The sequence below is a fragment of the Ctenocephalides felis genome, unplaced genomic scaffold, assembly GCF_003426905.1.
Source record: "Ctenocephalides felis isolate EL2017-DRISC unplaced genomic scaffold, ASM342690v1 CF-g0.4_SCAFFOLD_01573, whole genome shotgun sequence".
Classification (NCBI taxonomy): domain Eukaryota; kingdom Metazoa; phylum Arthropoda; class Insecta; order Siphonaptera; family Pulicidae; genus Ctenocephalides; species Ctenocephalides felis.
The window spans coordinates 1-13,658 of NW_020537727.1; the positions used below are offsets into that span (position 1 = coordinate 1).

Sequence of the window (13,658 nt, forward strand, 5' to 3'; positions counted from 1 at the left end):
TTTTACTATTTATAGGTTAGTTTTTGTAATAAATATAATTTTCTAGTAAAAAACTATATGTGTCGTTACTGAAATTTTGTAATATAATTGTTCATTGTAACTTATTTAAACTTAAATATATTTTATATATATATATATATATATATATATAAATAAACTTACTTTGAAAATAAATAACCTGCAAACTGTTGACAGTCACATTTGTAGAAAACTTTGCACATTTTATACAATTTATATACATTTAAACATACTTTATTATTATTTCACACTAAGTAAATGATATTTAAATAAATATGTCATAGTTTTTTAATAATTTACACCGAAACAAATTTTCTGCAAGCAAATAACCTCTTAATTGACAGTTGATAGTTGACCGTTGACGCCATTTTGACACTTAACTAACAAAATTAAAATTTCAACTTTTAATACAATTCAAAACAATTTTTATTTATATTTAATATTATAATTTTATTCAAAAATCTCTTTTATTTCTATTATTATCATAAATTGTGTTTTAATTATAATAAAACAGTTGAGACATGACAGTTTTTAATTGACAGTTGCCGCCATGTTGACACATTTTAACAAAATTGAAATTTCAACACTTTTATTTGATTAAATACAATTTACATTAACAAAGCTTGTTATAATATTATTTAAATCGATCTTTTATCTCCATTATTAACATAAATTGTATTTTAATTATAATAAAACAGTTGAGACATGACAGTTTTTAATTGACAGTTGCCGCATTTTATTGTTATTTTTTATATTGACACATTTAACAAAATAGAAATTTCAACACTTTTATTTGATTAAATACAATTTACATTAACAAAGTTTGTTATAATATTATTTAAATCGATCTTTTATCTCCATTATTTACATAAATTGTATTTTAAACAAAATATAACAGTTGAGACTTGACAGTTTTCAGTTGACAGTTGAAGCCATACAGACACATTTTAACAAAATAAAAATTTCAACACTTTTAATCCAATTTAATACAATTTATATTAACAAAATTTATTATAATTTTATTAAAATCGTTTTTTTATTGCCATTATCGGTATAAATCGTATTTTAATTACAATAAAACAGTTAAAACTTGACAGTTTTCTTTTGACATTTGACACTATCTTGGTTGACACAATATAAACAAAATTTTAGCACTTTTAATCTAATTTGATACAATTCTAAACAACAATATTCATGAAAATGTCTTCTGAATATAAAATTAATTATTATATTTATTATGTATGTATTTTAATTACTATTAAACAGTTGAGACATGACAGTTTTCATTTGACAGTTGACGCCATGTTGACACATTTGCACAAAATTAAAATTTATCAACAAATTTTAAACAATTTAAAACAATTCCCACCAACAATCTCAATTACAATGTCTTCTAAACACAAAACAAATAATTTAATTCATTATTTTAATATTTTAATTTCAATCTATATTTGACAACAGCAAACGTCACATGCTGACACGCTGACATTAGCTCTTGTCCAAGAATAATCTTATACAATATGTTCGAATTGGATTTATAGATTTATTTATTTATTTTAGTGAATTTGGAAGTCGAAAATGGCCTCTAAAGGGGGCCCCATGGTCTTGGGGACTGATGGGACGGATTTTTTACACAGGCAACGCGTTGCTGCACAATATCAGATAAGGTAATAATAAAAAAATTCTAACCTCAAATTAAAAATGATATATTTAGGTAGAAAGGATTGGGTTTGGTTGTTAAATTGTGGTTTGTTTGTTTTATAAACTAAATACTCAGTTTGAGGCACTAATAATAAGTTGTGTTAGATACATGTTTTATGTTGAATATATTATTTTAAAGTATTTGTTTTATTTCAGTGCTCTGAATAAATCTAGATTGAAATATTGTATATTTTTCCACTATCTACTCTTCTTTGCGATGCTTGCAAAGCTTTCCGCAGACATCTTGGACAGACTGGATATTTTTATATTAGAAATCGAGGAATTAGAAATTCCAACGGTAAAAAATAATTATGAACTTATAATGATTTTTAAAGAAAAAGTTAGTTAAGATTCAACGTGTTCTTTTTCCAGCCTTTATGGTGGGAATACATCTGGTGCCTATCAGTCGTCCTATCTTTTGTGGTCTGACAGCAGCCAGAAGAAACCGAGTAGCCCTGATGCAACGATACATGATAGGAATAGTCGTGCTGGGTTACTTGCCATTGTTATATTGTTTTATTTATTATTGTGGAGACGTTTTAGAGTATTTAGCTGAAGGACAAGACGCTGAGGACATTATTTTGTGGCAGGTAAGAAGTAAATATTGTATTGTACGGAACTCTGGTGCTTTGTAAGATCTTTGAGTATGATTTTTAAATTGCGCTTGTTGAGACCTTTTGTTTGATACTCCACATGCCTATATTTGATCTACTAAAGTTTTCTGCAACCCATTGGTCTACTTTTTATAATATCTCTGGTAACTTTTGAACCGTTTGTCCAAATTGAACGCAACATTCGAAAAATTTGTACTAATATAAATTATCTACAATATGTTATGATTTGTAACACTATAATAACTTGGTGTACACAAAAATTGTATAAATTTAAAATTATAAATTAAATACATGCTTTGTAAGGAATTCTATTGTATTCTACAGCATTTTGAGTATGATTTTTAGATAGTGCTCGCCGAGACCTTTCATTTGATACCCAACATGCATTTTTACTATTTGGAACATTTTGACCCACTGTACTGTATATAGTACGACGCGGTTCGATGCGACATCGGCTCGACTCGCTTGTGCATTTATTTATTAAAGTTGTTGTAACTTTCAAACCGGCCGTCCAATATCAATAACATATTAGAGAGATTTGTTCAAAAATATTTCATCTACCTAACATCATAAGTCGTACAGCTTTAATAACGCAAAAGAAAGTTAAAATTATGTCATTGTAATTTTATTGAATGTATAGTGTACGGAACCCTATTGGTTTTTTCAGTCTATAACTATGATATTCGTAAAGTGCTCGTCGAAACCTTTCATTTGATACCCCACATGCCATATTTGATGTGACAAAATCTTTGCCCTTATATTAATGTTTTAAATTTCATGAGCGCTTGTCGTGTCGGCCGAGCCTAACACGACGCTTTCCCATACATTTTTTCTTAGGTTTGGGTACGCATGGTAAGCGTTAGTGAAATATTTTTAGTACAAATGTATATGAATAGTTTTATCATGAACTAAGTGGTTTTTAGCCTCAAGGCAAGTTGCCTGAACGTTCCAATTTAATATTATTTAATTATTAATAATTATTTAATAATATTAGACATAGTAAATTCATATTAAATAATGTCAGAAACAAAACCTTTTTCGTATTTTCAAATCATTATTTTTATTGCTTGTTAGTAGAGTCCCTTTTTTAATATTGTAGATCGAAATTAAAGTTTGCTCATCAGTAGTGTCGCTTTTTTTTCTTCTCAAGGATTATTACTACTTTGTTTGATTGTCAGTAGAGTCCTTTTTTTTGTTTACATACTAATATTTCCTAATACAATTTTAGAAAATAAGAATTTTACTGACGAGCAAATTAAGAAAAGCAAATTTAAAAAGAACTCTACTGATGAGCAAATCTATAAATAAATGTAAAAGAATTCTACTGACGAGCAAATTAAGAGAAGCAAATTTAAAAAGAACTCTACTGATGAGCAAATTGAGAAAAATAAATTTAAAAAAAACTCTACTGACGAGCAAATTGAGAGAAACAAAATTAAAAAGAACTCTACTGATGAGCAAATTAAGAAAAACAAATTAAAAAAAAACTCTACTGACGAGTAAATTAAGAAAAACAAATTTAATTCATTCTATTGACGATTTGACAAACTAAATATAAGAAAGGACTCTACTGACTTTTAAATATATATTTAAAAAGAACTCTACTGACGAGCAAATTGAGAAAAACAAATTTAAAAAGAACTCTACTGATAAGCAAAATCAGGAAAACCAGATAAATGAACTTTATTGATGACGAATTAGGAAAAAATTTAAAAATAACTTTACTGATGAGCAAGTTAAAAAAAATGCTAAAGAACTCTACTGACGAGCAAATCAAGAAAAACAAATTTAAAAAGAACTCTACTGACGAGCAAATTAAGGAAAACAAATTTAAAAAGAACTCTACTGACGAGCAAATTTAAAAAAATGAAAAAGAACTTTACTGTTGAGCCAATTTGGGAATAAATTTAAAAAGGGACTCTACTGACAAGCAAATTTGGGAAATAGAATTGAAAAGAACTCTTCTGATGAGCAAATTAAAAAAATGCTAAAGAATTCTACTTACTATCAAATAAAGTATTAATAAATGATAAAAAGAACTCTACTGACGAGCAAATTGAGAAAAACAAATTTAAAAAGAACTCTGCTGACGAGCAAATTAATTTCGAATTCGATTTAAAAAAAAAATAGTAGCCTAATTTAAACAAAATTGAAAAATCGTAGTCACAGTCTAAACGCATTTGCAAATAATTCTGTGCTACATTTTCACTTATACCGTGCTTATCTTGGCCGCATTTTCACATTTCACTCTTTTCAAAAAATTCAAGAAATGACCCAGACTAAGGACAGTCTAAGCGCCACTCTGGTGCAAATGTTAAACCAAGTGCGTTTAGACTGTGACTATACGGGAGCAAGAATAATGAAAGTTACAGTATTTGTAATAATATATTTAAAAGCGTTTAAAATTTGTCGAATATTTCATTACGGTACGGGAAGTTCCAGCAATTTGCCTTAAGGCACGATGCCATACACTACTAGTTTTAATTTTTTAACTCAAAATGTAATTTTCCAAATAAATTTATACCAGGTTGTTACTTAGACTGTGCCTAGTTTGGATCATTTTTCGATTTTTTTCAACTAAAAATGGCATTTCTATAAAAATTTATATAGACTTAGATTGCCTCATGTTTCATTTCATTCAATAATTTTCTCAAAATTGGAAAAGTGCACCCGTACAGTCACATTCTAAACGCACTCATGAAAACATTTGTACCGCGTTGTCACTTAGACTGTGCCTAGCATGGGTCATTTTTCGATTTTTTTCAACATAAAATGTAATTTTTATAAATAATTTACATGAGATTTGAAAAGCGCTCCGGTGAAGTAACAATCTAAACGCACTCGTGAAAATATTTGTACCAGGCTGTCACTGAGACTGTGCTTAGCTTGGTTAATTTTCGTAATTTTTACTTCGAAATGGCATTTATTTATTTATTTATTCATAAGCAAGCCGTAATCAATAATAATAATATAAAAACTATTGAAAAATGCAAAAATGCCGCCAAGCTAAGCACAGTATAAGTGAAAATGTCGCACAGAATTATTTGCAAATGCGTTTAGACTGTGACTATACGGGAGCACTTTTTCAATTTGAACTTTTTTTTAGCAACTATTTTTTTTTTTAAACTGAATTCGAAATGAAATGACGATTGTTATTGTTCTGGAGATAAATTGATTTATGATTTATGATTTACATTTGATTTGCTCAAATTTAATAACAAGATAGTAAAAAATGATAAAGAAAGTTACAGTATTTGTAATATTATATATGAAAACGTTTAAAATGTCTCGAATATTTCATTGCGGTACGGGAAGTTCCAGCAATTTGCCTCAAGGCACGATGCCATACACCACTAGTTGTAATTTAAATTAATAAAAAAATGTAAAAGAAAGTCTACTGACGAGTAAATTAAGAAAATATAATAAAAAGAACTCCCTTTTTCTTTCAGGGTTACCCTTACGGTTTGCTGTGGTACGGTTTTCTATTACTAGCAACGCAAGTACATTTCTTCTCGTTATACTTTGCCTGGAATTTGGTGACAGCTTGGAAGTCCAAGGGGGCACGAAAAGCTGAATAAACGCTAAATAAACGCTAAATAGAAATATAAATATGTATATAGTTTACGCAATTTGAAGACAGGTATATTAATTAGATATATACTCATTGTTTAATTTTATTTCTGTTACGAGAAACTGCCATCGAGTTGTATTATAAAAGATTGTTTTATTTTGTTTATTGATTTGTTTATTTATTTATAAATGTAAGGAGTCACTTTACATGTACTTATATATATTTACATACAACTCGATAATGATGTTAAATATTATAAATATTTCTATATATGACAATTGGAATTTGAGAATAAAGCTCTCTTTATACAAACATAATATATATATTTATTACTTATAATCGACTGAATAATTATAGTCTATTGTAGATTAACACGATCCATATTGTTGAATCCACTGTTCATATTTTTCCACGTCACTTGCTGTCACTGATTTTTTGCAACGTGTAAGGGCTTCTTGAAAGTCCAATGTCGTTACAGGAAGATCGAATTCTTCACGTTTCATCCTTTTGATTTCTGATGGAGTCCTTCCTGATATGCGTTTACGCATTGACATCATTGAAGCATCCCTGGAAGGAATAATATAAAATAAATATACATACATTTAAAACAAAACATAGATTTGAATAATTCTAAAAATGATTTGAAGTGACGTGAAGTGAGAAGTTGGTTTCAGGATTTTTTCAACTGTCAATTTATATTTTGTAATGCAAATATATTATAAACATTGGATATGCATTAAATAGTATTTATACGTTTGTAAAGATGTTATAATTAATAATTAAATACTATTTCGACATTTAATAATAATAATTAACTTGGTATTGTTAACGTTGACAGTTTGGCGTCCGTTGTGAAGTTCGTTCTTAGTATTTATACAAATTTATATTTATTTCATGTTCTTTTTTAGTTTTTTGGTCTTAATAACTAATAATATCAATATCTTTTATATCATAAATATCCTATACAAGTTAAAATATATTATTAAAACTTATTATCATATTTGCAAAATCCTTTTTGTCAAAAGTATAAATTATTATCGATATAGTTTTTGTCTAGATATGGTGACACTGCAAAAATAAGAACGTTGTTCACCGGTGTTCGTTGAACGTCGTTGTCCAACGCGTAATGGCGGAATAAACATTGTTTTAGTAAATCAAGACATTTGCACGTTATTTGTGTTATTACAAAGTGTTCTGTGGTTTGTTTTATATATTAAAATGACTATAGTTATTTAGTGAAGTGTTTGCTGTAAAATCTACGGTTCAATATTAACAGACAGTGTTATTATAATAACAGAAATATTATTATTAAATTTAGAATCGCAACTGTCGGACACGCAATGGCGGAACAATAGTTGGTTTTAATAAACAGAGAATAAAATTAAAATTGTGCATAATAAAATTAAGATTATTTTTTAGCGAAATGTAGTCCGCTAAAATCTAATGTTTGTTGTTAATAGATAGTGTTTATGAATTAAATTCTAAAATTTTGCTATTAATCAAGTTTTTAAAGCAAGGATTTTGCAATAATGGCGTTGTTATGTAAGTGTAAAGTGTTTGTGATTTGGGTACTGAAACATCTTATATGTATATTTGTTTTTATATTCTCTTATTTCTTTATTATTGTTTTTTAATATCATATGTTATAAGATAATAAAATACATAAAAAGTGCAAATTAAGTGAGTCATAACTTGTTTATTTTTATCGTAAGAGTAAAAGTTTGAATATTTAGGCATATTTATAATCAAAATATTGTGATTAATCCTCGATGTTGGAATTTAGAAAAATATTGGTAAGTAAGAATGTATACAATATATAATTTGATAATATATAAAATATTTTTTTATCATTTAATTTATTTATTATCATAATATTTTAATATCTAAAATATTTTTACTAAATGCTTTACCGAATATTATTATTTTTTCCGTAAATCGATAAAAATTAGATTTTAGCAAATTTATTTTATAAAGTATCAAAAAATGTTGAAACAATGGCAAATAAACTGCAAATGGACTCTACTGACGAGCAAACTAAAATGATTCAAAAGGAAATTTGTGCGTCAGTAAAGTCCTCTTTACGATTTTATAAAATTTTGCTCGTCAGTAGATTCCCTTTTATAGTTTATTTTTAATTTGCTTGTCAGTAGAGTCCCTTTCACGTTTTTTTTATTCTTTTGTCAGTAGCCTTTTTTATGCTTCTTTCTGAAGTTGTTAGCCAGTAGAGTCCTTTTTAGGTTTTTTTAATTTTTGCTCTTCAGTAGAGTCCTCTTTTACGATTTTTGTAAAATTTGCTCATCAGTAGAGTCCCTTTTACATTTTTTGAAGTAAAACTTCTTTAGGCGCGATATGGGTGTAAAAATTTTTAGGCGCGACACGGGTGTAAATCCGTACAAATGCAACGAAAATGCCAACGTGTAGTTGAACACTACGACGCCGTAAGCGCTGATGTCGCGAGTATCCACTCATATCGCGTCATGTCATGCGTAAGTCGAGCGCTAAACCCTATATGAACTTGCATTAATTGAATCACGTTTTTTATGTTATGTCCTCATGGAATAAGACTTTTCTTAGAGAATAAATGTGTCATGGAATATAATAAATTTATACTGAATCTCGTTGAAGACAAAATAATATCTACTGCCACGGATATTTATGTAGGTTGCCATGCGACAGATCAACAATCATACATTCGTCAGCAGTTTCACAAAAATCGGTTATTGATACCGCGGGTTTGCCGTATGAAATAATTTTAGTTCTGAATAAATTTTACATTATAACAACTAATATTGATGTAAGTGATGGCTTAGCTAATGGTTGTGTAGGAAAATTAGTGTACATAGAACGTGGCGATAATGATGAACTTCTACGTTTATGGTTTGAATTTCCTGGTAAGATAGGTAACAAAATAAGAAGAAAGCTGCACATCATATTCAAACTCTTAATATCAGTAGGACAGCTGTGCCGATTCTCAGGAGATCTTCATCTATTCCAATGAATAGAAATAAAATCATATTTGTCAAAAGAAATCATTTTCCTTTAGTGTCTGCTTGTGCACTCACAATACACAAATCACAAGGTGGTACTTTTGATAAAATTGTATATGAATACAATAAAACATATAATCAGCAGCTTCTATATGTTGCATTATCACGAGTTACCAGCATTAATGGATTGTTCATCATTTCAAAAAATTTTATCATGGAAGAAAACGGCCAGCAGGATTAATGAACTTAAAAACTGAATTCCAAAGACTTTCAACTTGTAGATTAATAACACAAGAAGAAAAATTGAGTGAGATAATAAGTTTGAACGACATTTCATTGTTTTCCTTTAACTGCCAAAGTTTACGAGCTCATTTGCCTGATCTGCAAGATAAAGTGCTACAACGTTGTACGTTTTTGTTATTTTCGGAAACTTGGATTAATAATGAAGAACGAATTAATATTCAGAACTATTACTGCGTTACTCAATACAAACGATCGGACTCAAGAGCAGGTGGTGTAGCTGTCTAATGTCTATTATTCATGTTCAGATACTCTTCATAATGCGACTCCTATGCAGTTTCTTGCGCCAACGATATTACTGGATATTTCTAATGAAATTACACAAGTAGGTGATATTACACACACAGAATCAAACATTGATTATAGTCGTCCTTTACATTTCTCCCAATAAAAACATATCAAATATTATTAAATTTCTTCATCAGCAGTTACTTCATTTTTCTTATGAGGGTGCAAAACTTTTAAACACTAATCACAACGAGATACCATTAATTCTTGCTGGAGATTTCAATGTCAATTTTCGTTCAGAAGAATCTCAACCATTAATTGATTTTTTAAATAATAAATTTAATTTAACAATGAATAATTCTCCATTTGAATCAACCACAAGATATGGCACGACTATTGATGCAGTTTTCTCCAGAAATGTACATAGTTTACAAAGCAAAATTTATGTCTCTCATTTTAGTTATCACAAACCTATTATATCATATATGAAATATGATAGCAATTAATCTATCGATGTTGTTTTAAACTGTGTTATTGATGTTATGTGATTATTAATAAATGATTTTTAAAATTTAAATATGATGTTTTTTTATTTTTATCTTAATTGCCTACTCATACAATATTAAAAGTTTTACTTCAATCGCGTGTGATCCTTACGCGCACTCTTTTTACTTATTTTACATCTTTTCTAAATTAACTTATCAGTACAGATATTTGGACGTTTTTTTCTTGTTAGTAGAGTTTCTTTTGCATTTTATTCCTATTAAATAATTTGCTCGTCAGTAGAGTCCCAATTAATTTTTTTTATTTTGCTAGTCAGTAGAGTCCCAATTATATTTTCTTCTAAATTTGCTTGTCAGTAAAATTTTCTAAATTTTTTTCTCAATTTGTCAGTAGAGTTCTTCGTACAATGCAACAAAACAACTTATTATAATTTGTATATAAAATGTTTTAAAATTACTGCATTTAATTTTGAACAATGTACCCAACACATGTGAAGTTGTACGCGGGTTAGTACTGTCAACTCTTGTTTTGACCGTTAACATTTGAATTTGAATTTTAAATAAAATATTTGTTTTTTATCATTAACTATAACGTTTATATAACTATAACGTGAATAATTTTGTTCGAATCGTGGTAAATTGTTATATACAGATTTGTAGATAAATTTATTAGCTTTTTAACCATATATAATAATATGTATGTTGTAAAACAAATTTTAGCAATATAAACGTAAATATAAACAAATGTTACCAATGGCTAACTGAATTTTAAATTTTACATATTATTCACAATTAATTTTGTTCGAAAAGTTTTCAAACGTTATATACAGATTTGTAGATAATTTTATTATCTTTCTAACAATATATAATACTCTAATTCTATATAATAAAATAAACGTACAACCAATGAAACTAACATACATGTAGCAAATAACTTATTATAATTTGTATATAAAATGTTTTAAAATTACTGCATTTAATTTTGAACATTGTACCCAACAACATGAAGTTGTACGCGGTTCGGTACTGTCAACTCTTTTTTGACCGTTGATATTTGAATTTGAATTTACAATATAATATTTGTGTTTTATAATTAGCTATACCATTGAATTTTTTACAATATATAATAATGTATTGAACGAAATATTTATAAATGAAATAGTGTATAATTATTTACCTGCAAACATTGACAATATCAGCGGCTGTATATCCTTCCAAAAGATCACCGATAACATTCGAATCTGCGTCCATCGTTATGTCCTGCATGCATAAGTGTAAAAGGGCCGACCGGCTCTCGTCTTAAATTAATAAAAAACATTATATATATATATATATATATAATTAGAATATAGTTTATAATTACCATCGGGCAACCCTATATATACTCGTTTCTCAAATCGTCTCCGAAAAGCTTCATCGATGTCCCAGGGATGATTTGTGGCGGCCAGAACCATTATTACTTTGTCATCGGGTCTGAAAATAAATAAATATTACATAATAATACACTAGTGGTGTATGGCATCGTGTCTTAAGGCAAATTGCTGGAACTTCCCGTACCGTAATGAAATATTCGAGAAATTTTAAACGTTTTCAAATATATTATAAAAAATACCGTAACTTTCATTATTTTTGCTATCTTGTTAAATCTGAACATAAAATTGAAAAAGTGCCCCTGTAAAGTCGAGTAAAAAGTGCCCCTGTATAAAAGAATAAAAAAAGGACTCTACTGACGAGCAAACTTTAATTTTTGATCAAGAAAATAATAAAAGACTCTACTGACGAGCAGATTTATTTTTAATCTGAAAGATTAAAAAAGGGACTCTACTGACGAGCAAACTTAATTTTGATCTAGAAAATAAAAAATGGTCTTTACTGACGAGCAAATTTAATTTTGATTTAGAATATAAAAAAGGAACTCTACTGACGAGCAAACTTAATTTTGATTTAGAATATATAAAAAAAGAACTCTACTGACGAGCAAACTTGTTTTTGATCTAGAAAATAGAAACAAATAATGTGTAGTAATATTAAATAGAAGAAACCTATTGAGAAGTATTATCTAAAAGCAATAAAAAGGACTCTACTGACGAGCGAATTCTTGAAACAATTAATGAGTAAAAATTTTGGACAACAAAAGAACTCTACTGACAAGCAAATCTACAAGAAAGTAAAAAAATGAACTCTGCTGACGCTAAATCTCAATAATTATTTATCAAGTCATATTGATTGATGTTTTGGAAAGTTCAAGCAACTTGCCTTAAGGCATAATGTCCTATTATCTATCTATTTAAACTTAAATCTGTTTAAACAACCTATTGTTCAAATAGACTGAAATATATATGTTTCATATTTGAAACAACTCGAGAAAATAAATTGCGCAGTGTGAAACACGCTTTATGGTAAAGCCGTTACCACACTTGCAATTTTATATATAGCGCGCGAGAAGAGTTTTGTATGAAACCGGATACATGTGTTGACGGCTTTAGCGTTTAAAGCTGTTTTCACACTTGAGATTTTGAATAAAAATTTAATAAAACATTAAATAAAATTGAAATTTTAATAAATTATTATGCCTTTACAACTATTTATGTTTTATTATTATTAAATGAGCATATTATATTATTTTTCTCTATTTACCCTGTATGATTGAGCCCGTCCATTTGTATAAGCAATTCCGCCTTGAACCTCCTGCTGGCCTCGTGCTCCGAATCGGAGCCCCTCGCCGAACAAAGGGCGTCCATTTCGTCGATAAAAATCGTGCTGGGGGCATGCCAGCGGGCCATGTCGAACAGGAGGCGGACCTGGATAATAATTCATTTTAAATATTAGTTACCTAATTTATAAATGAGAAATTAATGTTATTTACCAGTTTTTCCGAGTCGCCTCTGTATTTAGATGTGAGCGTTGCTGATGACACGTTGAAGAAGGTGGTGCCACATTCGGTGGCCACTGCTTTGGCCAGGAGGGTCTTTCCGGTTCCGGGGGGTCCTACCATCAGGACGCCCTTCCAGGGCCTTCTTATACCCTTGAAAAAGTCCGGCATGATGATAGGTAAGACCATAGCCTCCTGCAGCAGAGCCTTGGCTTCGTGCAAACCCGCCACTTTGTTCCACTGATATCAGGGTTTCTCTGCAAAATGTCTTTCTCTATGGTGTCTACTAAATGGGGTTCGTAGCCTACTGCACTGAAAACCCTTCCACTAAAAAAAGAAAAAACAGAATTATATTTTATTATTGGAATGTTAAGCTGGTCTATTTCTGTGTAATAAACATGAAACGTCGATGTTAACTATAGTTTACATAATGATAAAGAATAAAAAAATTAAAAAGATCAAAATGGCGAGTCAACCAGTGCTCCTACCAGATTTTGGTTATTTGTAAAAGCACACCGTTAGATGGCGCCATAATTAATTATATTTTAACCATATTCCCGCCCGATGCGCAAGCATCCGTCATTGCATAAATTCTCATGTCATTTCACAGGCGGATAAAATTTTACAAAAATGTCAAAAACGTTAATATTTTGTTCGGAAACATAAAATTCTATAAATGTATACTTTTAGCCTTTTAAGAATACTATACTAAAATTTCAACCCTTAACTATATATAGTACAGCCGGTATAATTCTTAAAAACGAGAATATTTTATTTGCAAAGTGACTCCATAAGCGTACAAAATTTTAGAAATATGTCAAAAACTTTACTAATTTCTTAAAAAACAATAAAATTTAAGTATGT

At 28.9% G+C, this 13,658-nt stretch overlaps 2 protein-coding genes across 2 annotated transcripts; one reads left to right on the forward strand and one right to left on the reverse strand.

Moving 5' to 3' along the window:
* The first annotated feature begins 1,395 nt into the window (after positions 1-1,395).
* LOC113372092 (protein jagunal-like) lies at positions 1,396-5,911 on the forward strand. Its single transcript, XM_026612425.1, is given in 5 exon segments — positions 1,396-1,685; positions 1,876-2,017; positions 2,092-2,137; positions 2,140-2,309; positions 5,783-5,911. Coding segments are annotated over 5 exon segments (576 nt in total). The 5' UTR covers positions 1,396-1,596.
* A 361-nt stretch (positions 5,912-6,272) lies between these two features.
* On the reverse strand, positions 6,273-13,326 carry LOC113372093 (katanin p60 ATPase-containing subunit A1-like). The gene is given in 7 exon segments (XM_026612426.1): positions 6,273-6,471; positions 11,100-11,220; positions 11,286-11,395; positions 12,560-12,723; positions 12,789-13,036; positions 13,039-13,121; positions 13,283-13,326. Coding segments are annotated over 7 exon segments (969 nt in total).
* Positions 13,327-13,658: the final 332 nt, after the last annotated feature.